This window comes from Arvicanthis niloticus, chromosome 1 (genome assembly GCF_011762505.2).
Source record: "Arvicanthis niloticus isolate mArvNil1 chromosome 1, mArvNil1.pat.X, whole genome shotgun sequence".
NCBI classification, from domain to species: Eukaryota; Metazoa; Chordata; class Mammalia; order Rodentia; family Muridae; genus Arvicanthis; species Arvicanthis niloticus.
The window spans coordinates 7,272,080-7,294,428 of NC_047658.1; the positions used below are offsets into that span (position 1 = coordinate 7,272,080).

At 49.1% G+C, this 22,349-nt stretch overlaps 1 protein-coding gene across 5 annotated transcripts; it reads left to right on the forward strand.

Annotated features, from left to right (window-relative positions):
* Positions 1–55: 55 nt before the first annotated feature.
* On the forward strand, positions 56–10,880 carry Rinl (Ras and Rab interactor like). 5 transcript variants are annotated; one of them, XM_034524579.2, is made up of 12 exons: positions 56–1,563; positions 1,654–1,739; positions 1,902–2,061; positions 4,625–4,727; positions 6,224–6,296; positions 6,382–6,446; positions 7,385–7,531; positions 7,617–8,093; positions 8,412–8,699; positions 8,856–8,987; positions 9,127–9,290; positions 9,373–10,880. In XM_034524579.2, exons 2-12 carry the CDS (start codon positions 1,687–1,689, stop codon positions 9,415–9,417), a joined length of 1,707 nt encoding a protein of 568 aa, XP_034380470.1. In that variant the 5' UTR covers positions 56–1,563; positions 1,654–1,686; the 3' UTR covers positions 9,418–10,880. The 5 variants fall into 5 exon arrangements, with proteins under 5 accessions (XP_034380470.1, XP_076786888.1, XP_076786893.1 ...); XM_076930773.1 differs by having other exon boundaries at positions 57–327; positions 1,305–1,739; XM_076930778.1 differs by having other exon boundaries at positions 57–327; positions 1,617–1,739.
* The last annotated feature ends 11,469 nt before the right edge of the window (positions 10,881–22,349 follow it).

Genomic DNA, 22,349 nt, shown 5'->3' on the forward strand with positions numbered 1-22,349 from the left:
GAGGCAGCTGGGGGAGGGAGAGGGCTGGGCCATGAAGACTCCAGACCATCTATGGCTCCAGGATCTTAAGAGTAATGGCGGCTGGGGCCAAGAGATGCCCCTGGAGAGGGTAGCTAGTGACTTTTCACCCTGGCTCTCAGCCTGCCAGAGGCCCACTCCTCCAGAGTGGATCCCTTAATACCAACACCCCACTCCCTACCCCCCCACCCCCGGAAAGAGAGAGGAAGGTGATTTCAGATGCCCCAGCCCCGCCTCTTCCCCTGCCTCCCTGGCTTCCTCTCTAGAGAACACTTTCACTTCCTGCTGCTCTGGCTCCCCTCGGAACAGGTAGGCCCCCAGGGACCAAACATCTGGTCTCACTTGCTCCCACAGCTGCCCCCATCCAACCCTGCCCAGTACTACCCATGTCTAGATCTCCTCCCAAGGGTTCTGCAGGAGAGGAACACTGCCTCCCCCTCTTCACCCTTCTTCCCTGCTTGCCCTGAGCTGTGCTCCCCACCCCAACACCTGAAGTTGCCAGTTGGCAGCTCAGTAATTTGTATAGCTGATAACTATCTGGCTTGCATACAATACCCTAAGAGAAATGGAGCCTTCAGAATAGCCTGCTTATCAGCCCTCCTTCCAAGGCCAGTCAGTCACCTAGTGCTGGGCCAGTAATTCAGGCAGAGATGGGGGTGAGAGAGGGGAGGACAGATGATGGAAAACAGCCGAATGGCCTCTCCAGTCCCACATGCCTTACTCCTGAGACTGCAGTGGGGAAAATACCCGAAAAGGTTCACTCGGAGTTGATAAGCCCCTCTTGGTGAACACTTGGGGTGTAGTGTGGGCATGTCGGTGCGTTCCTGTGATGCCAGAACATGGGGGGTGGAGGCAAGAAGAAGAGTAAGAATCTAACCTCAGCTATAATACACAGCAATATGAGGCAAGCCTGGGCTATATGAGGCCCTGTCTCAAAAAGAAAAGGTAATGTTTGATAGATAAATGGAACCCGTGCAGTGGCGGCACATGCCTTTAATCCCAGCACTTGGAAGAAAGAAGCAGGCAGGTCTCTGTCAGTTCCAGGCCAGCCTGGTCTACATAAAGAGTTCCAGGACAGCCAGATCGACATAGTGAGACTCTGTCTCCAAAAAAGAAAACAATGTTTTAATCAAATGTGGGAGAGTGTGTTAGTCTGAGTCTGGGAAGGGAGGAGGTGGGTGTCACGTTGTATCTGGGCAACGGATGGAGTGATCCAGGAACTTTTCCAGAACTTAACCACTTCTGCTCGGTAAGTTCCTGTTGGGAACACTCTCCCCCACCCCAAGATGTATGGGCCTTTCTCCTGGCGTCCCCAGAGTTGTCTGCCACTCAACAACTAAAGAATGTCACGGCTACCCCAGTGCGGCATGGTGGCTCAGCCTATTATCTCAGCGCTTGAGAGCTTGAAGCAGGAGGATTGCCATGAGTTTGGGGCCAGTCTTGACTACAAAGCAGTCCAAGCTTTCTCAAAAGAACAAAGCAAAACAAAAACAAATAAACCAGTCCTTGGCATAGCTGAGGGCCTCTGAGGTCCATTCTGATCAGGTAAGATCTCTGAGTCACATGTAATAGAATTAAAATATTAGCTCTTGCCCTAGCTGGAGTAGCCTTGAGTCTTGTCTTCATCCATGTCAGAGGCCAGAGCATGGCTCACTGGTGCCTGGCAGCATGAGGCTAGCCCAGCCGGACATGGTATCTGCAGCCCCTACTGAAGTGGACAGGTGAGGCTACAGAGTTGGCTCTGGACCAAAGTCCCCCTACCCAACACCCTCCCCAGCTCCATCTTTGACCTTTTGTTCCTGGGCTATCCCTGCCCCTTAGACCCCACTTCAGTGGCCAGCTTCCACTATGACCCTTGACCTCCTGGAACCTGTACATTCCAGACTGGTTTGGCCACTAGTAGATGGAGCAGACAAGAGTCCACTAGAGGTCCTCAGCACAACAAAGCCACTTCTACGACTGCAGAGGACACAGAAAGTGTGGCAGGTCCCAGAGCTGGATGCTCAGCACGCCAAGGCCTTTCTGGAGCTGTGGCCACTGGGGGTGAGTACTCAAAGCTGGGCACCACTTCTGACCTTCCCTGGGTCAACTTGGATCAGGTGGGTACCAACATAACACAAACTGGGCTAACCCAAACACTTAGGAATTTGTTTTAGGAAAGGCTTTATATACCCCAGGCTGGTCCCCAACAACTCACTGTGTAGCAGAGGCTGACCTCAAATTTCTGATCCTCTTGCCTTTATGTCCCCTGAGTATAAAGATTACAGGGGTGTGTGTGTGTGTGTGTGTGTGTGTGTGTGTGTGTGTGTGTGTGAGAGAGAGAGAGAGAGAGAGAGAGAGAGAGAGCCCACACCCAGCATGTGCAGTACTAGGGATTCTTGAACCCAGTGTTCCATGCATTCAAGGCAGGCACTGACCTAAATCTCCAGGCCTGTTCTGTAGGGACATCAACAAACATATTGTCTTTTCAACCTGGCAGCTGGAGTTGAGCTTTCCTTTATTTTACTTGGGGTGTGGCCCTGGTCTATGATATGCGTATCCCAGGCAGGAAGAAAGGAGGTGCCAGGTGTCTTTGTGCCTTTGACCTGAGGAAGAACACATGGCAAGTGCAAGAGAGCCAAGCTTTAAAAGCTCACCAGAGCCGTGGTGGCGCACGCCTTTAATCCCAACACTTGGGAGGCAGAGGCAGGCGGATTTCTGAGTTCGAGGCCAGCCTGGTCTACAGAGTGAGTTCCAGGACAGCCAGGGCTACACCCTGTCTCAAAAAAAAAAAAACAAAAACACACCAAAAAAAACAAAAACAAAAAACAAAAAACAAAAACAAAACAAAACTCACTGGCGAGGTGGGGGGTGTCCTGAAGAGATGGCTCAGTGGTTAAGAGCAATGTCCACTCTTCCAGAGGTCCTGAGTTCAATTCCCAGCAACCACATGGTTGCTCACAACCATCTATATCTCTACTGGGATCAGATGCCCTCTTCTGGCATGGAGGTGTACATTCAGATAGAGCTCTCATGCATAAAACAAACAAACAAACCTCACTTGGAGCTGGGCCCTAGTGACACACACTTTAACCCTAGCACTTGGGAGACAGAGGCAGGCCTCTGAGTTTGAGGCCAGCCTGGTCTACAGAATGAGTTCCAGGACAGCTAAGGCTACACAGAGATACCCTGTCTCAAAAAAATCAAACAAATAAAGCTCACTTGTGAGTTGCACAGTATAACCAAGCCAGCACTGAGTACCTTTACCTGAGTCAATATCACTGTGTAATCAGGCCGTTCTTGAACCCATCATCCTCCTGACCCAGCTTCCAGAGTGCTGGAATCACAGCTGTGTACCACCAAGTCCAGATGTCAATCATTATTTCCTATAGCTCAGCATACTAATGCCTTGAACAGGACATTCCTCAGAGGCGGGCCTGGTGGTGTGCAAGGAGTCCGAGGTCGGAGGGTCAGGAGTACAAAGTCGGTTTGGGTTACTTAGTTCAAAGCTAGCCTGTGCTACATTGAGACCTGGTCAAAATATAGATAGGTAGGTAGGTGGGTGGGTGGGTGGAATGATGGATGGATGGATAGACAGACAGACAGACAGACAGAGTCTTCAGGGAATATAGGATAAATTTGGAAAGGACAGCTGGCAGACCACAGCTGTCCCCTGGAGAGGGCATTACCCTTTGGTGGTAAAGATGATTGTCAGTAGTGTGTCCCACCCACTTAACAGTGGCAGGCAGCACTTCTTACACAGTGAGCAAAAGTCCCTGGGTTTAAACCTCCACCCAAGAGGAGGCTAGTTTTTTCCAAAGAATTCTCTCAAGCTAGATATATGGGATATACCTATAATTCCAGCATTTGGGAATCTTCTGAAGGATTATGTGTTTGAGGCTAACCTGGGCTATATAATAAGACCCTATTTTGGGGTGGAGGGGTGAGAGAAAATTTTAAAAAGAAGCAAACAGTACTGGGGATGTAGCTCAGGGGTATAGCACTATTATGTGAAAAGACCCTAGACTCAGTCCTCAGCAACATTGGGGGAGAGGTGGCGGGGGCAGGAAGCCCACAAACAACAAAAATCAAAGATCCCCAGCAAAACCCCCATGGCAGACATTCATAAATTAGGTAGGCTCAGGCAACTGCCCATCCCTGAACCAACCAGCGATCATGCAGCAGCATTGGCAGGGTCTAGTCCTGGCCCCACCCACTAGGGTCCCATTCACAGGAACTGAGGGAGGGTTTCCTCGATGTCACTGGGCTGCTAAACTCCTGCTGCCAGGTGCCTTGCTGTTGAAAAGACAAATTGTTGATGTCCCTACAGAACAGGTCTGGAGGTTTAGCTCAGCTGGGAGAGTGCCCACCTTGAATGCATGGAACACTGGGTTCAAGCATCCCTAGAGGTGCTCAACCCGTGGCTCACAAGCAACCCCTTTGGGGGTTTGAACGCCCCTTTCACAGGGGTCACATATCGGTATCCTGAGTATCAGAGATTTCCATTACGATTCATAACAGTAGCAAAATTAGAGTTATGAAGCAGCAACGAAAATAATTTTATGGTTGGGGGTCACCACACATGCCCTGCATCGAGCTGACTTTTGTCCTCGCTCCTCCTCTCCAGAGCTTCCTGGTCATCGGACATGACCCTGGCCAGGTCCTGATGTTGAAGACAGGACCTCTGTCAGGAGATATCAACACCTATCAAATTCAGAAGTTTCCTGGAGGTGAGGAACCTGTCCTAGGTTTTCAGTCCACACAGCAAATGGCTTGGGAGCTAATCTGCCTTGATCCCCAAACGTCTCTTGAATCTCCCCGGTCCCAGATGCCTCCACCACTGAGTCTGAACTTGCCCATCACTTACTTAGACCCTTGCAGTAGCCTCCTCCTTACAATCCGTGCTGAGCACAACAAATAGGTATGTTCACACATGGGGTCCAACCCCACCCCAACCCCTGCAGGTGTTTGGTAACATCCTCGGATTACGAAGTTAGGCGGCTATCATGGGCTTTGGTGCTGTTTGATTCGGCTCGTTTCTCTCCCTCATTTGCTTCTGGCCTAAACTCACTGCTCAATGTCGCTGCTCTGGTCTCTGTTCCTGCTAACCCAGCTGCAAGACTGTCCTTCCTGCAACTGTCCTTCCTGCCAGAGCATTCTTCCTTGAGTGGTTGACTTAGTCTCCAGCCTTGAGAACCTCCATAAAAAGGTGACCTGTGTTGATTCAAGAATTCAAGGGCTGAACCTGGAGTAATAGCTTCATGATTAAGAACCCTATCAATATTCCTGAGTTCTCAGCAGTCCTGTCAGATGGCTCAAACCCACTCCAGTCCCAGGGAATCTAGTGCCCTCTTCTGTCCTCTGCGGGCAAAACAACCATACACATAAATAAAAAAATTTTAATATAACAAAAAATTTAGTAGCCTGGGCTACATATACAAAAACAAAAGACAGCCTGGCATGGTGGCTCAGGACTGTATTCTCAGGCAGAAAGATGGCCACATGTTTTGAGGCCAATCTGGGCCACATAGTGAGTTCCAGGCCAGCAGATCTCAGAGGGTCTGAGGAATGTCCCAGGTATGCAATGGGTACCATCACCTTTAGGACCCAGAGATAATTTCTTATTTATTTTATGTATATGATGAGTACACTGTAGCTGTCTTCAGACACACCAGAAGAGAGCACCAGATTCCATTACAGATGGTTGCTGGGAATCGAACTCAGGACCCATGGAAGAGCAGACAGTGCGCTTAACATCTGAGCCATTTCAAGCCCCACAGAGATGATCTTATACCCTCCCACCACCAGCTGCCTCCTCTTCCTTTCTCCTCCTCCTCTTCCTCCTCCTCTTCCTCTTCCTCATCCTCCTCTTCCTCCTCCTCTTCTTCCTCTTTATGGCTTTTTAAGACAGGGTTTTTCTGTGTAGCCCCAGATATCCTGGAACTCACTCTGTAGACCAGGCTAGCCTACCAGAAACAGTGAGACCCCATTTCAACAAAACTGAAAACATTTTTGATGAGTCTTATTTGGTGTCAGAACTGGGTGTCAAAACATGAAGAGAGAAAATTATGTCAACTCCCAGCGATGGAAACTCCCTGTCTCTGAGGGAGGAGTATAGAGATGGGGGGGGGGGCAGAAGTAGGGGTGTGGGGAGGCTGGATCACAGGAATAGGGTGGAGGTAGCCAGTGGCCACCCTGCAACTTCCCTTTCTCTTCCCCTCACCAGGCGTGTCCCTGGAATCCTCCAACCTCTGCATGCCCGACTTCCCCCATCTCCTGGCCTTTCTGTCATCCAGCAGGTACAGGTCATCTGGCAGAGGGCCAGTGGGGACCTTTCCCTGAGATACCCCATCCATACCAAGATTTCCTTTTATCTTAACTCAGGGACGTTTTGCCAAGGACTCTGCTCTTGCCCACGCCTACTGTGGGGCCTGGAGATAAGCACTCAGGTGAGGTCTACCACTCTGGGAGGGAGAGCTCAACCTGCTGCTCTTTTTGGTCCAGACAGACTGGATCTAAAGGACCAGATAGATAACTAACTGGGTTTGAAAGAGGCTGGGAGTGGACAAGTAGGTCCAGTGGTGGCGCACGCCTTTAATCCCAGCACTTGGGAGGCAGAGGCAGGCGGATTTCTGAGTTGGAGGCCAGCCTGGTCTACAGAGTGAATTCCAGGTCAGCCAGGGCTACACAGAGAAACCCTGTCTTGAAAAACAAACAAACGAACAAACAAACATCAAAAAAACCAAGAAGAGGAGGAAAAGGAGGAGGGGGAGAGAAAGGAGAGGAGGAGGAGGCTGCTACAGCTGTGATGGGATGGGATAAGATTGCCCTTGGGTTCTAACAGGACAGAACTGGAGGGTCTGGGAGCTGGGGGCGGGAGTGGGACTGCATTCTTGGTCCTGAGTGAGGTCCTGGTGCCCCCTATACACCTGGTGATGTGTTTAGAAAAAGATAAAGAGAGAAGGGTTATGTTCTATGGAGGTGTGGTGATGTGTGGGGGAAGGGAATGTCTCAGCGGGCCCATATCAAGGCATCCCTTCCCTCTGAGGGACCAGTCACACAATGGTATAGTATAGAACAGAATTTATTCAGGGCATGGGGAGGGGAGTTAACAGGGTAGTTGGAGGCTGAGAAAGGCAGAGATAAAGTAGAGAAGTAGAGGCCGGCCATGAGCACGTGGAAGGGGAGAAGGGAATGGGGAAGGGGCGAGGGGACAGAGAGGGGCGAGAAGGCAAGAGAGGAACAAGAGATCAAGAGAGGAAGGAGGGGGCAAGCAGCCCCATTTATAGTGGGTTAGGCCTGCCTGGCTGTTGCCAGGTAACTGTGGGGTAGAGCTTAGACAGAATGCTAACACCTGGGACACCTTGTCTCTTCTGCTGACCCTCAGATCCTTGTCAACTTGGCTGCATCCAGGTGGACACCTCAGGGAGAGTTCTGTCTGTAGTGAACCAGCTCTACCTGGAGACTCATGGAGGCTGGGGACCAGAGACTCCACAGCAAAGAGAGCCAGAGACTGGCCAGAAATACAGTCTAGGTTAGCTGGGTGGGGCCTGGGTAATTTAAGAGATGAGGGAATGGATGCACTGTGATAAGAGACCCAACCTGCTTCTCACATCCAGCCCCCAGGAAGCCCACCCCACACCGGGTCTCCTGGGTGGAAGACCCTCTGAAACCGGAAGCTCACCATACTGGACAGGAAGTGCATCATCCAGAAAGACAAGTGCATTATCCTGGACCAGAAGCTCACTCACTTGGGCCGGAAGTGCACTTTCCTAGTCCTGCTCTAGAAGAGAAGGAGGAAGTGAACAATGACAGCTACAAAGATGAAGAGGAAGGCTGCGAGGATATGCTCACTGCCCACATCCGTGCTCTGGCCAGGACCCGGAGCAACTATGTGGCCAGGCAGTACCGATGCCTTCAGGCACGCCTCATCTCAGATTCTGGAAATCCCTCCAGCCCAGGGGACCCTGCCACAGAGCTACTTCAGGATGTGCGCCAGCTTCTCACTGACCTCCAGAATTACCTGGCAAAAGACCCCGACATCAGAGCTGTCTTTGGGAACAGGGGACCTAGCATCCCTCGGGACAAAGATCTCGGTATTGGGAATTGGAAGGAAACTCCCCAAGGGTTTAGGGGTGCCATGAGTTGGTCCTGTATGTGTTCACATCTAATCTCTGAGTCCACAAGGTCAAGCACACTCTTTCTTGCATATAGCTATTGCTTCATAGCTTCACCTAACACATGCATTGCCTGCTAGACCCCCTCCCCCCCCATCCTTGAGAGTTCATACATTCCCCTCAGCCCCCTAATCCGGCCTACACTTCGTAGGTGGCCTGGAGAAGGAGACAGGGGTGACTAGGGATTAGGGTGGGTAACCTCGATGGCATTGTCCTCACATGCCACACGCTTTGCAGGCCCCGCTGTGGAGGTGGCCCTGTGTCGAGCGGTTCTAGAGCCCCTGAAGCCTGCCCTGTGGACCAAACTCCGAACTCTCAGAGCCCAGGAACTGCGGCGACTGCGTCGGCGCCAAATTGCCTTAAGGGTAGGAGCGGGGCCCGAGGGACAGAGCCCGGCCTTGCGGAACCGTATCCACGCGCGCCTTGCTCACCTGCACGCAGCGTGCGCCCCGCGCCACAAGGTGGCGCTGCTGCTGGCGGTGTGCAGCGACGTCTATGCAGGTCTGGCCAGCGATGAGAATAAAGGTAAAAGACCTCTGGAGTGGTTTAATGGTGGTTACCAACGTCCAGAGGAAGGGTAGCCCCCTCTGGTGGCAGGCACCTATTCAGGCCTGGGAACCTGAAGGAAGGTGTCTCTGTGCACCCCTGCCAAATTTATGACCTGTCCTCTGGCTTCCTTAGAGCCCTTGGGGGCTGACGACTTTTTACCTGCCCTGACTGAGGAGCTGATCTGGAGTCCACACATTGGAGAAACACAGCTGGATGTAGAGTTTCTTATGGAGCTCTTGGATCCAGGGGAGTTGCAAGGAGAAGGTGAGCTCCCACTTCCGGGATGCCCAGACACTGAGAAGGAGGTGCCGTTAATGAGCCCCAACCTCTTGTGCTTCAAAAAGGGAGGTGGGCTTTCAGAGAACTCCAGAGGGCCATGATGACGTCACTTTCTCTCCCCCAGCTGGCTATTATATTACCACGTGGTTTGGGGCTCTCTACCACATAGCTCACTACCAGCCGGACACAGACCGTGCACCCCAGGGGCTCAGCTCCGAGGCCCGGGCCTCCCTGCGCCAGTGGCACCGAAGACGAACACTGCACCAGCAAGCCCAGCCCATAGCCCAGGTAATCACCTATGCAGGATCCAGGTGGAAGGGAGGGTGGAATCTGTTGCCCCTTTGACACAGCCTTCCATCTCTCCCCACAGGCCAACCAGCCCTTTGAGGAGCCATGGGCAATAGGGGGCCTATGATGATTAGAGTTCTGAAACCCCAGTCACGTCTGAACCTTTGGACCCACTCCCTCTGCTAAGCAAGACTCTGTTGGCATCTGGGTCAGCACAGAGGGTGGGACAAGAAAAGAGGCGTGCCTTTTGCACTAGCTGTTCCTACTTCCTCCCATCCTTCCCCTCCTTCTGGTCTGTCCAGATGTTACCTCAGTGAGGCTCTCCCCAGCAAACACAACTCATGCCCAAAGAGTACTCCAGCTACAACCCTCTCACCTGAATCTCTTTGGGGCAGGTAGAATAAAGGCACAGTCCCCAAAAGGTGTCTACATCCTCATCCTATCTGTGACTATGACACTTAACCTGGTCAAGTGATCTTTACGAAAAATGACCACGTGTCTGGACCTGAGATGGTAGCTTATTCTGGATTCTTCTGCACCTTACGTACTTAAGAGGGTGGCACAGGTATGGGGAGCATCATGAGCTTATGCCCCCAGCTTTGCAGCAGAATGAGGTGGAAAAATTACCTGAAGCCAGGACCATGAGGACACTATGGGACTGAAATATAGTAGGTATTCAGGACAGTGGCACTGAAACATAGTAGGTGTTTAGGAATATCTATCCACCTTGAAAACATATCACTGCAGTAATCTCTGTAACCTTATTTGGCAAAAGTGTTTGTGCAGTCATTATTATTGTTATTGTTGTTTTGTTTTCTTTTTTTTTTGACAGGGCTCCTCTGTGTAGCCCTGGCTGTCCTGGAACTTGCTGTGTAGACCAGGCTGGCCTCAAACTCAGAGATCTGCCTGCCTCTGCCTCCAGAGAGCTGGGAATAAAGCTGTGTGCCACCACTGCCCAGCTTATGCAGCCATTATTGATGATAAAATGAGGGACAGTGCCCCGGGGATTGTGTCTGTGGCTCCAGGAGCTCCCACACAATGCAGGAGAGATGGGAACAAGAGAAAGAGATGGGGAGATCAGAAAGAAATGAAAAGATGCTGCCTTGAAGTCAGAGGAATGAGACAAGCCACAGGATGCAGAAGCTACCAGACACTGAGCAACTCCAGGAAAGGCTTCTCCCCTAGGGCTACAAAATCATGGGGCCCTGCTGATACCTTGGTTTCTGAGAGATCAGTGATGTCAGAACTCTGACCTCCAGAACTGTGAGCAAATAAATTCCTGCTGTCCTAAGATACCAAGGCAATAATAATAATAATAATAATAATAATAATAATAATAATAATAATAACAACACTGCCTGGGAATGCTGGTACAGACCTGTAATCCCAGCACTTGTGGTAGAAGTCGGAGGGCAGGAGACTGAGGCCCGCTGGGATGCCTGAGGCCCTGCCTGACTCAGTAATGAAACTCTTTACCTAAAATTCCCCAGTGAAGGGCAGAGGGCACGGCTCAGCAGAACAGTGCTTGCCTTGAGGCCAGCATAAAGGAGCTGAGAGAGCATGGCCTGCTAGTAAAGTGTTTGCCTTGCATGCTTGAGGCTGTAGTTTTTATTACCATCACCACACACACACACACACACACATACACACAGTGTACGTCAGTGCTGGAGAGCTGTTTCAGCAGTTAACAGCACTGACTGTTCATTCAGAGAACCGGGATTCAATTCCCAGCACCCACATGGCAGTCCAAAACTATCTGTAACTTCAGTTCTAGGGCACCTAAAACCCTCTTCTGGCCTCCAATAGTAGCAGACACACATGTGATACAAAGACATACATGCAGGCGAGACACCCATACACAGGAACATTTTACATTTCTTTAAAGTAGAAATGAAACCGTCCTAGATTGGCAAGTGTGTGTATTAATTTGATAAAGGTGTCTGAGTGGTTCTGAGTGTGTGACCCATCCTGAGAAATTAACCAAGTCCACACGCTGCCCTTAGGACCAGGGAGCCCACTGGCCAGATCCACAGTTTATTACCTGAAACTCCAGACTCGCCCTGAAGCAGCAGAAGTTGGGCACATCCTGTAGCCCCAAGCTTGTTCATTATGGGGGGGGGGGGGATCTGAGGCTATCTCCAGATAGTGTCAGGATTGGGTTAAATTACAGGACACCCATCTTTATTGGCCGTGGAATTTCTTGATGTATGTGTGGGAAACCTCCACACACATCTGGTGTCTAAAAGTGTGTGAATTGTGTGGGAGTGGGAATTTTTTTTTTTTTTTTTAAGATAGATACAGCCCTGGCTGTCCTGGAATCCACCCTTAGACTAGGCTGACATTGAACTCAGGGATGTGACTGCTGCTTCTGCCTCCCAAGTGCTGAGATTAAAAACACATGCTCCCCTCCTCGGCCCCCACCGCCACCTCTTTTGTTTTATAAGAAAATGAGGGAATCTTCATGCACATGGGTCAGACAATGATGCATGACATATAGCAGAGGAAGAGGCAGTCAAAGAAGAATTATGTGGGCCACATCTGTGTGCATGGCTTGTGCTGTGATAATACCATGACCAAAAGCAACCTGAGAAGGAAAGAGTTTGTTTTGGTTTAAGGTTCTAGAAGACTCCCCAGTAGTAGGGGAGGTATGGCATGGGGCAGCCAGAGCAGGAAGCTGAGAGATCACATCTTCAGCTACCACAGAGAGCACAGAGCTGGAGGGAGGGGTCAGGTTGAGAAGCCTTGAATCTTTTCCTCAATGACAAACTTCTCCCAATAAGACTCTGCCTCCTAAAGGCCCTGTAACCTCCCCAAACATGGCCACCAAACAGGGGCCAAGTATCCAAATACCTGAGCCTGTGGGGGACATTTCTCATTCAAACCATCACAACATCAAAATTTAAAACTTCTAAACATGCATGCCTGTCATCCGCCACAGCATTTAGGAAGCAGAGGCAGGAGGATTCCCTCTAGTTCTAAGCCAGACTGAGCTATGTAGTAAGACCCTATCTTCAAAACCAAAGTAGACTCAGGAGACAGCCCAGTGGGCTAAGTGCCTACTGTACAATCGTGAGGACCTGAGCTCAGATCCTTGCTGTGGCAACAGGTGCCTATAACCCCTGCCTGAGCTGAGGTAGAGACAAGCTGATGAGGGGACACTGGCTCACTGGCCCGCCAGTCTAGCAAAAGCAGCAAGCTTTAGGTTCAGCAAGAGACTCTGTCTCCAAAAAGTAAATAAAAAAATAAAGTAGAGCTGGAGGGATGGGACAGTGGTTAAGAGTACTCCACTGTTCTCGCAGAGGATCCAGGTTCGATTCCCAGCAGCCACATGGCAGCTCACAACCTTCTGTAAGTCCCGTTCCAGGGGACCCAACACCCTCTGCTGACCTCCATGGGCACCAGGCACACACATGCAAGCAAAACACTCACATAAAATGATTAAATGTGGTGCTGGGGAAAAAAAAAGAGTAAATGGTTCTGCTGTCAAGGCGGACAGACAACTTGAGTTTGAGGAAGACAGAATCAACTCCTGGTCTCTGACCTGTGCCGTCAGACATGTGAATACAAACACACACAAATATAAATAAAATAATGTAATAATGTTTCTAGGAGATGGTGCTACATGCCTTTAATCTCAGCACTCAGGAGGCAGAATCAGGAGATCTCTGTGAGTTCGAGGCCAGCCTGGTCTACAGGGTGAGTTCCAAGATAGGGCTACACAGAGAAACTCTCAAAAAACAAAACAAAAACAAGCAAAAAGTAAAGAAAGTATTGAAGAATATACCAGTGTCAACCTGCAAAGCACATCCATGAGTATACACACATATACCAGAGACAGAGAGAGACGTGACAGTATAAAGGGACGTGGTAGTATAATTGCAGATCTAGAGAAGCTGAGGCAAGAAGCCATTTTAGGGCTACATAGTAAAACCCTGACTCATCAAACAAACAAAAGAATGTGTGTGTGTTTAGGCTTTCCACAATTCCTGAGTCATGACCCTGACCTGCTTCCTGGGGTAGTAGGTCACAATGACACAGGAGAAAGAGTAAGTGATGTTACATTTGCTCTGGATTCACCAATCACCTTGCTTAGGAAGTACTGCGCTGCACAAGGCAGGGTTTAGCTAAATCGGTGCTGGCCCTAAATGACTGAGAGATAAGTAGCGAACTACCCAGGCTCGTTAGGGACTGCAGGAAAATTTTGTACCCTGACGTAATCGCAGTTTGGGCTTGCTGAGAATATATTCCTGTTAAGATTTGTTCACTAAGATCAGCACCAGTTAGGCTCCATCCCTGTCTCAAAGCCTCTACCTGGCTTGTTCAAAGGGGATGGCACTGGCTAGCAGCCACCATTAAGTTCTAGTCCGCCATGAAGTCCTGGTTCTGTTGTCAGGAAGAGAGGACTCAAAGCGAACAATACTGGTATACTTCCAAAGTAACTGTGACAATTTGGGCTGTAAATCTCCCAACTGTCTAAAACGGCCAGACCTGCTGGCTCTTGTCTCTGTTTAGTTGCTGAGTGTAACTTGCGGCCCGGGACCTTAAAGAGAAGTACAGATGACAGTGTATGAGACATTCTAAAGACCGAATCCTATGCAATTTGTTACAAAGGTCCGTTTGTGGCTGCTTTTGCACTATTAAAGAATTTTTTTTTTCTTATTCCCTCGAGTGTTTGAAGTAAATTCAGGGGAACTGAACCTGATGCTTCAACAAGACTCTGCATACAGATCCTACTACTCTCTGACCCAGAGAAAGGAATGCTGCAAGGGAGGCCAGAAGAATCTGAACCAACAGGGTTTTCTGGGTCTCCCCATTCAGTCTGTTAGAAATCCTGCCTGGGCAAGCTTCATAAAGCCTCAAAAAGGATTGGGCTGGGAGAGCTTCCAAACAGCAGAGCTTCCAAACAGAACGAGGCTCAGCAGTAGTCTGCTTGCCTAGCAAGTACCTACCTTGTACTAGGCTCAACTATTAGAGGAACACACACACACACACACACACACACACAAACCCGAAACAGCCAAATATACTACAGAGTGTGGAAGCTACACCATTCCTTGTACACAGCTTGTCCTGTGCCCCATCAGTTGTCTAGCAAATTTAACAACCATGGACGGCGGTAGTGGTATGCTGGATTGCTTTAACTGTCAATTTGACACAGCCCAGAGTTACCCAAGAAGGTAGTCGCAACTGAAAAATTGCCCAGATTAGATCAGCCTGTGGGCTTGTCTGTGGGGCAGAAGGGGTAGGGTTGGGGGTTGGGGGGTGAGAGGACAACATTCCTTAGGCAGGTAGTCTAGGGCCATATAAGGAAACAACCCCAGCATGAGCCCAACCGTGCCAGTTACAGTACTCTTCCACCTTTCTGCTTGAGTTCCTGCCCCGCCCTTCCTCACAGGGACTATGCTCCTGAAAGTGAAACCCTTTCTTCCCACTGTCTGCTGTATCTGAGTGTTTTCTGGTAGCAACAGAGAGGAAAAGAGAACAGATGGGACCCCTGGTTTCTACACTGTACTCCTATTTTTGAATAACTGTAGCCAAAATATCCAACAGTTGCAGTTTAAAGAAAGAAAGACTGATTCCAGCTCAGCATTTCATCATGGCCAGAAGGTATAGAGGAGCCACTCGGTTCATGGAGGTGCAAGTGTGTATCAGAGGTTGTTCACATCATGGGCCAGTGAGCAAGACAGGAATCAGTGACAAAATCTAACTGCTCTGCCACCAATGACCTAGTGACCCACTTCCCTCAGGTAGGCCTCAGCTTCTAAAGCTTCCCCAAGTGGCATCCACCAGCCAGGAAACAAAGGCTCCACGACAGGAACCAACAAGGGACGTTGCAGATTGAAACAATAACATAGGCGGTCCACCAGAAACACAGAAGCATGTGTGTGGCTTGTCACTGATGGCCGTGCAAATAGGGAAGCAGTCTTGGGATTGAGCTCTTAATCTATGTGTCCTGACACTATACCCAAGTTGACAGTATCAGAATAGTGTCAGAACTGAATCCAGTTAGAAGAACACTAGTCGGTGTCTGAGGTGGGATTACTTGCTTGATGGTGAGAGATATGGTGTGAGTGAGTCTCTCTCTCTCTCTCTCTCTCTCTCTCTCTCTCTCTCTCTCTCTCTCTCTCTGTGTGTGTGTGTGTGTGTGTGTACGTATGCAACCACCATGGCCAGCAGAGTAACAATGCAAGAGGGGCAAAAAGGTAATTCATTTCAACACAATGAAGTAAGCAGCCAGTATTGGTTCAAACTTTGAGAGTCTGACCCCAATAATTTATTTTAGGCATATTTAAGCACAGTACCATTTGATGAGAACTTTCCTGGTAATAATTAACCCAGTCCCATGTGCACAGTAAAGTTTAAGATGTGACTTTTTTTTGAAACTCTTTGTGAAGTACATGTGACATCTTCCATAGTGACAGGGTCTATAGATAGATCACGTGTGACACCTTCTATGAAAATGGGTTCTACAGACTGACAAGATCATGATAAGGGTCTGGGGGTGGGGGGAGGATCTGGTGTGGTCTCGGCCACACAGAGAGTGCAAAGGTCACCAGGCTATTCTCCGTTTCCCAGAGAGGTTATACATCTCTGTCTTTGAAGAGACAATGTGTATTTAAGATTCCTGATTAACCTGCTGACTCTCTGTGAGCACAAGGACCTCCATGCCTCCCACACAATGCACACACATATATGTATATTTAACACTTACATTTTATTTATTTATTTATTTATTTATTTATTTTGGTTTTTCGAGACAGGGTTTCTCTGTGTAGTCCTGGCTGTCCTGGAACTCACTCTGTAGAGCAGGCTGGCCTCGAACTCAGAAATCCGCCTGCCTCTGCCTCCCAAGTGCTGGGATTAAAGGCGTGCGCCACCACCGCCCGGCAACACTTACATTTTAAATAAAAATATTATTTTATATGGATGGGTGCTTTACCTGCATGTATGTCAGGGTATCATTTGTGTGTGTAATGCCTACAGAGGCCAGAAGAGTGTTGGGTCTCTTGAGACTGGAGTTACGGATGGTTGTGAGTCCTAGGAATTGAACCCAGGTCGTCTGCAAGAGCAGCCAATCTTCCCAGCCTTTAATTTTTTTTTCAGACCAGGTCTCACTATATAGCCCAGGGTGACCTTGGTCTCATGATTCTCCTGCCTCAGGCTGCCCACTCCGGGAGTTACAGGCGTACACCACCACAGCCACCTATCTTTTCCTCGTGATTTAGTTTGATTCTGTAGGTTGTTCAGGGTTTGGCCAGTAGAAGTGACTTTTAGGTATGTTCTTACGCTGATCAGATGTTTTGTACAGAGATCATCTTATGTCTGTAAGGATGTGGCACCTATCAATAATAAATCTGATGGCCTATGGCTTAGGCAGGAAATAAGTGGTGAGACATCTGGGAGAAGAAAGGATTCTGGAATGGAGCCAGGTGGGAGATTCACTCCAGGGAATATATGACGAAAAGGAGCACAGGTAACCAGCCATGTGGCAGAGTGTAGGTCAGAATAAATGGGTTATATTAAATTATGATCTAGTCAGAGAAGAGCCTAGCTACACAGCCAGGGTATTTGTAAATATATTTTGAGTCTGAGTCTTATTTCTGGGATCATGGGGCTGGGAGGAAGAACAACCTAATTTCTACTGTGTTTTCTGAGCAGTCTCTCTTCCAGGCCCACTCAGAGGCTCACCTGATCTAGGTAGGTAAAGAGCCAGCCTGCTTCCATCTTAGGCTTAAAAGCCATCATAGTAAAGATAAACTAGGTTAATTCCTGTTATGGGGCCACGCCCCACCTGTAACCTTAACTACGAGTGATTCTGTACTGCCTGTTCCAAGAATGGCAACTATGGCTTTGTTTCAAAGAGTTGCTAACAACCATCTTACAAACCTACCTTTGTTTCAAAGGGTCATATGACCACCTATGAATACTTTGTTATGACTACCTGTTGTTATAATGACCCGTTATGCCCATTTTGCAACCATGTCTTTGTTTCAGGTCCTTAGATCTAACTTGATCTTCTGCTCCTATTAAGCAGGACAGATCCCCCATTTGGAAACCCCCCACCCCAGTAAAGACCTTGTTTTCCTTATATGCAATGCTGACCTCTCAAAACCTGACTTATAGGGAAGCAGCCATGGACAGGAATAAAAAAGCTTGTGTTAATTTATTGCTTGCTTTAATTAATTTGGCCATGATGATTTGAGTTGGTAGTAGTCTTTCTCCACCTATCATTCAGAGTCCCTCAAGAAGACCGGGAAGTTTGTTTCCCGGAGATTCTAGATCCAGTGAAGTTGACTATATTAACCATCACAGGAGGTGAGCAAGGAACAGTACCGGCCTCCTGTTAGCTGTGTGTGGAGGGGCATGGCTTACATAGAGCCAAACTGCATTAACTATGGGTTTTAATCCCATACTGGGGTTGCATAGTTGAATGTGAGGTTGACACACTGAATGTGGGAAAAGTTGGCAAAATTAATGTTTCTGAACATGCAGTGACTACAACTGCCTCCTGCCCTTTTGATTTTTTTTGAGACAGGATCTCTCTATATATCCCAGGCTGACTTGGAATTCACTATACAGACCAGGACCTTGAACAGACACCAACCTACCTCTGTGCCCTGAGGGCTGGGCTTAAGGGTGTGTACCAACACACTTGTTATGGACACATACTTTATATACCTGTTTATTTGGATACACACACACATACATACACACACACACACACACACTTCTAGGGAAGCTGGACACAGAGGCTAGTGCCTGTATCTCAGCAATGGAAGAGGCAGGGTCAGGAGGATTGCCATGAGGTCAGGCCAAGCAGGGCTCTACAGCGAGATCTTGTTACAAGCGCCTATAACTCTGGTTCCAGGTACTCAACACCTTCTGCTGGGCTCTGAGGGCAGGTGCACAAAGGTGCTGTACATAAACCATGTGGGTACATACACATAGAACATATGAATGAATAAATAAATAATACCAAAAAAAAAAAAAAGGAAAAATTTTGGTGTAAAAAAGAATCACAAGAAGCCCTGGCCTAAAGCACACTAATTGGAGTTTTATCCAAAGGCATTGTGGAAATAAGGTTTATGAAAATTAGCAGGGAAGCCAGGCATGGTAGCCTTTCATCCCGACACTCGGGAGGCAGAGACAGAGGCAGAGAGGCAGAGAGGCAGAGAGGCAGAGAGAGGCAGAGAGAGGCAGAGAGAGAGGCAGAGAGAGAGGCAGAGAGAGAGGCAGAGAGAGGCAGAGAGAGAGAGACAGAGAGAGGCAGAGAGGCAGAGAGAGGCAGAGAGAGAGGCAGAGAGAGAGGCAGAGAGAGGCAGAGAGGCAGAGAGAGAGAGGCAGAGAGGCAGAGAGAGAGAGGTAGAGAGAGAGAGGCAGAGAGAGGCAGAGAGAGAGGCAGAGAGAGGCAGAGAGTGAGGCAGAGAGAGGCAGAGAGAGAGGCAGAGAGGCAGAGAGAGGCAGAGAGAGTGAGGCAGAGTGAGGGAGAGAGAGGCAGAGAGGCAGAGAGAGAGGCAGAGAGGCAGAGAGAGAGAGAGGCAGAGAGGCAGAGAGAGAGGCAGAGAGAGAGGCAGAGAGGCAGAGAGGCAGAGAGAGGCAGAGAGGCAGAGAGAGAGGCAGAGAGAGAGGCAGAGAGAGAGGCAGAGAGAGGCAGAGAGAGAGAGGCAGAGAGGCAGAGAGAGTGAGGCAGAGAGAGGCAGAGAGAGTGAGGCAGAGAGAGGCAGAGAGAGTGAGGCAGAGTGAGGCAGAGAGAGGCAGAGAGGCAGAGAGAGAGGCAGAGAGGCAGAGAGAGAGGCAGAGAGAGGCAGAGAGGCAGAGAGAGGCAGAGAGGCAGAGAGAGGCAGAGAGAGAGGCAGAGAGAGGCAGAGAGGCAGAGAGAGGCAGAGAGAGGCAGAGAGAGGCAGAGAGAGGCAGAGAGGCAGAGAGAGGCAGAGAGGCAGAGAGAGAGGCAGAGAGGCAGAGAGGCAGATGTGGGGAACCGACAGAAGACGGCTATCATCCTTGCAGCCATCTTGAGCCATATACCCTGATAAGAGACTTGGTTACATTAGCCTACATCAGCTGAGCACACTCTGAGACCATCTTGCTTTAGATACTCAGGATTTTCCCTTGGGTGTGTGAGACTTAAAGCTGTGATTTAGACTTAAGGGCGTGACTTAGAGATCAGATTTAGAGACAAGACCTAAGGGCATGGGTTAAAGGCGTGACCTAAAGGCGTGGCTTAGAAGTGAGACATATAAAAGGCGAGAGGCAGACAGAAGAGTTCAGTACAACTTGGAGGAAGAACTTGGAAGCAGTAGTAGGCACTTGAGACTTGGAAAGAGTACAACTTGGAACTAGGAATTAGGTTAGAGAGTACAACTTGCAGTTATTATTAGGTATTAGGCACTTGGCACTTGGAAGAAGTAACTTGGAACTTGGAGGCACTAGGGACTAGGAACTAAGGACTAGGAACTCAAGACGTGGGACTTGGACTAGGAAGAGAGACTGAAGAATAAACGGGACTGAATCACACTCTGTCTGGTCTCCATTCTTTGAGTTTGTCCTCAGTGTCTCTCTCTCTCTCTCTCTCTCTCTCTCGCTGAACCCCGATCTGCAGACTGGAGCAGCTTGGGGCAGTGCAGGCTCTAACAATTTAGCCCCCAAGGCTTTGGCAGTGCGGGTCCAACATTGACAGAGCAGTCTGAGACATTTTGGCCCCCAAATGTGGGCTAGAGCAGCTCTCAACATTTTTGACACCCAACTTGGGGTAGCTCAGGCCGCAATATTTTTGGCTCCCAACATGGGGTAGTACAGTTCTCAACAGGCAGAGAGGCAGAGAGGCAGAGAGGTGGCAGAGAGGCAAAGAAGCAGAGAAGAGAGGAAGAGGCAGGCAGATGTCTGTGAGCTTCAGGCTAGCCTCATCTACATAGACCCTGTCTCAAACAAACCAAACCAAACAAAAAAGAACCCTGGCTGCTGTCCCAGAGGACACAGATTGGATATCCAGCACCCACCATGAAGGCTCACAAGCATCTGTAACTCCATTCCAAGGGGTGTATTTAATATATATATATATATATATATATATATATATATATATATATATATATATTACATTACACTTGCCTCTACTTCCTGAGTGCTGAGAATAAAGCAGTGCACTACCATGCCTCACTCAGCTAAGGCTATATAATGAGGCTTTGTCTTACATAAATATAACAAAAAATAACGGGGAAGACACATACACTTGAGAGCAAGGTGAAATCTGTTTGGCCTGTTGTGCCCCATGACTGTGAGAAGAAAAAAAAAATGTATATATAATTTTATATGTAATGGGTGGTGTTTTGCCTGCATGAATGTCTGTGCATGGTATGTATGCCTGGTGCTAGAGGGAGGAGGCCAGAAGAGTGTGTAGAATCCCCTGGAATTGGAGTCACCATGTAGGTATTGGGAGTTGAACCCGAATCTTCTGGGAAAGCAGCCAGTGGATGATCTGAGCTGCTACGCCACCTCTTTCCAGTCTGTAAATATTGACTTGTTCACTGTGGTGCTGTCACTGTCCTGTACGTGGTAGGCTCAAGCTCTGCCACTGAGCTGTGCTTCCCAGCTTTTCACTGGAGGATTCCAGAAAGCTGACTATGGCCCTGGCCCTGGAAAGGGGTTCTGATTTATTACATTTATGTATTACTGGGTGTGTATGTGTGAGGGTGGAGTGGGGGTGCCATGGTACATGTGTTGCAGTCAGGGGACAGCTTGTGGAGTCGGTTCTCTCCTTCCATTATTACTGGGTTCTGAGGATTGTAATCAAGACACCAGGCTCAAGGCTTGTGGCCTAAGCAGCTTTACTTCTGTCTGTCTGGTCTCTCTGGCTGTATTACTTTGATTTTCTTTTTCTGTTTTTGTTTCTCGAGAAGACAGGCTAGTCCCCAATTCATTGGGTGTAGCAGATGACCTCATATTCAGTTCTCCCAGAACTGAGAAGTGAGGTGTGGTGGTGGCACCCCTGAATTTCTGTCGAGGAGGCAGAGTTTAAAGGTTAGACTAGATCAAGTCTTGGCTTCATTAGATGAGCAGCTGGCTTTGTCCTTGTACCACTAGGGAAGATTAGCCAATTTAGCAGGCCAAGAGCGAGGAGGCGCATCTCATAACCCTTTCTGTCCCGGTGTGGTCCCAGCATTCAAGGGGGAATCCGTGGCTCTCTAGGTACCAGTCTCCTGGCCTGCTTTCATTACTTCTTTCCTCGGCTGTAACCTTGAGAATAAAAACAGGGAGTTTCTGTAACAGGGCAGTTGTTGCCCACATCCGGTTTCTCTCAGGGAGTATACATAATTAAAACTGTGAGGAGGCTTCCAGACTAAAATGGCTAAGAGGTGTCATTGGAGTCAAAAGGAGCAAAGACAGAACGAGACTGGAGAGAGAGTTGGCTCAGCCTTTAAAAATTAAGCACTTGTTGCTTCTGAAGAGGGGCAAGGGCAGGGTCGGGAGGGCTTCTAATCCCAGCAACCTACATGTCCGCTCACAACCACCGGGTAACTCCAGTCCCTGACGATGGATGGATCGGACCCTCTTCTGAACTCGGCAGGCAGAGAATCAGCAGATTTGGGTAGGTGTGGGTTTACAGGAGCTGTTAGATCAGATGACCTGCGTGTGGTCTAGATATGTAGCCCCAAACTGTCCTTAAACCCAAAACTCCCTGCCTCAGCTGCATAGCTGAACCTGGGGGTGGGCTATAGCCCCTGGGCTTAACCACGGTTCTCCAGCGTTCTGATAGACACACACACATCACCCTGCATCAGTTTCCATGTCACTTAGCAGCTGTGGCATCCTAGGTCCTCTGAGCCTGCTTACCCAAGCTGTACAATCATGTCTACATTTCTCTCTCAAACACTCGGCAAATGGGGAAAACTGCCACGTAAACCCGCAAGCAACTGGAGGACTTATTTTCCTGGCTAGGGTGGAAAGCGGGACGACGGGGAACAAGAACACGGAGCTCGAAAAAGCACAGCCGCTCATGTTCTTCCCATTCCGTTCCAGACTCGGTATCTTCCTCGGTCCCCCCTTTCCCCCAGTGAAAAG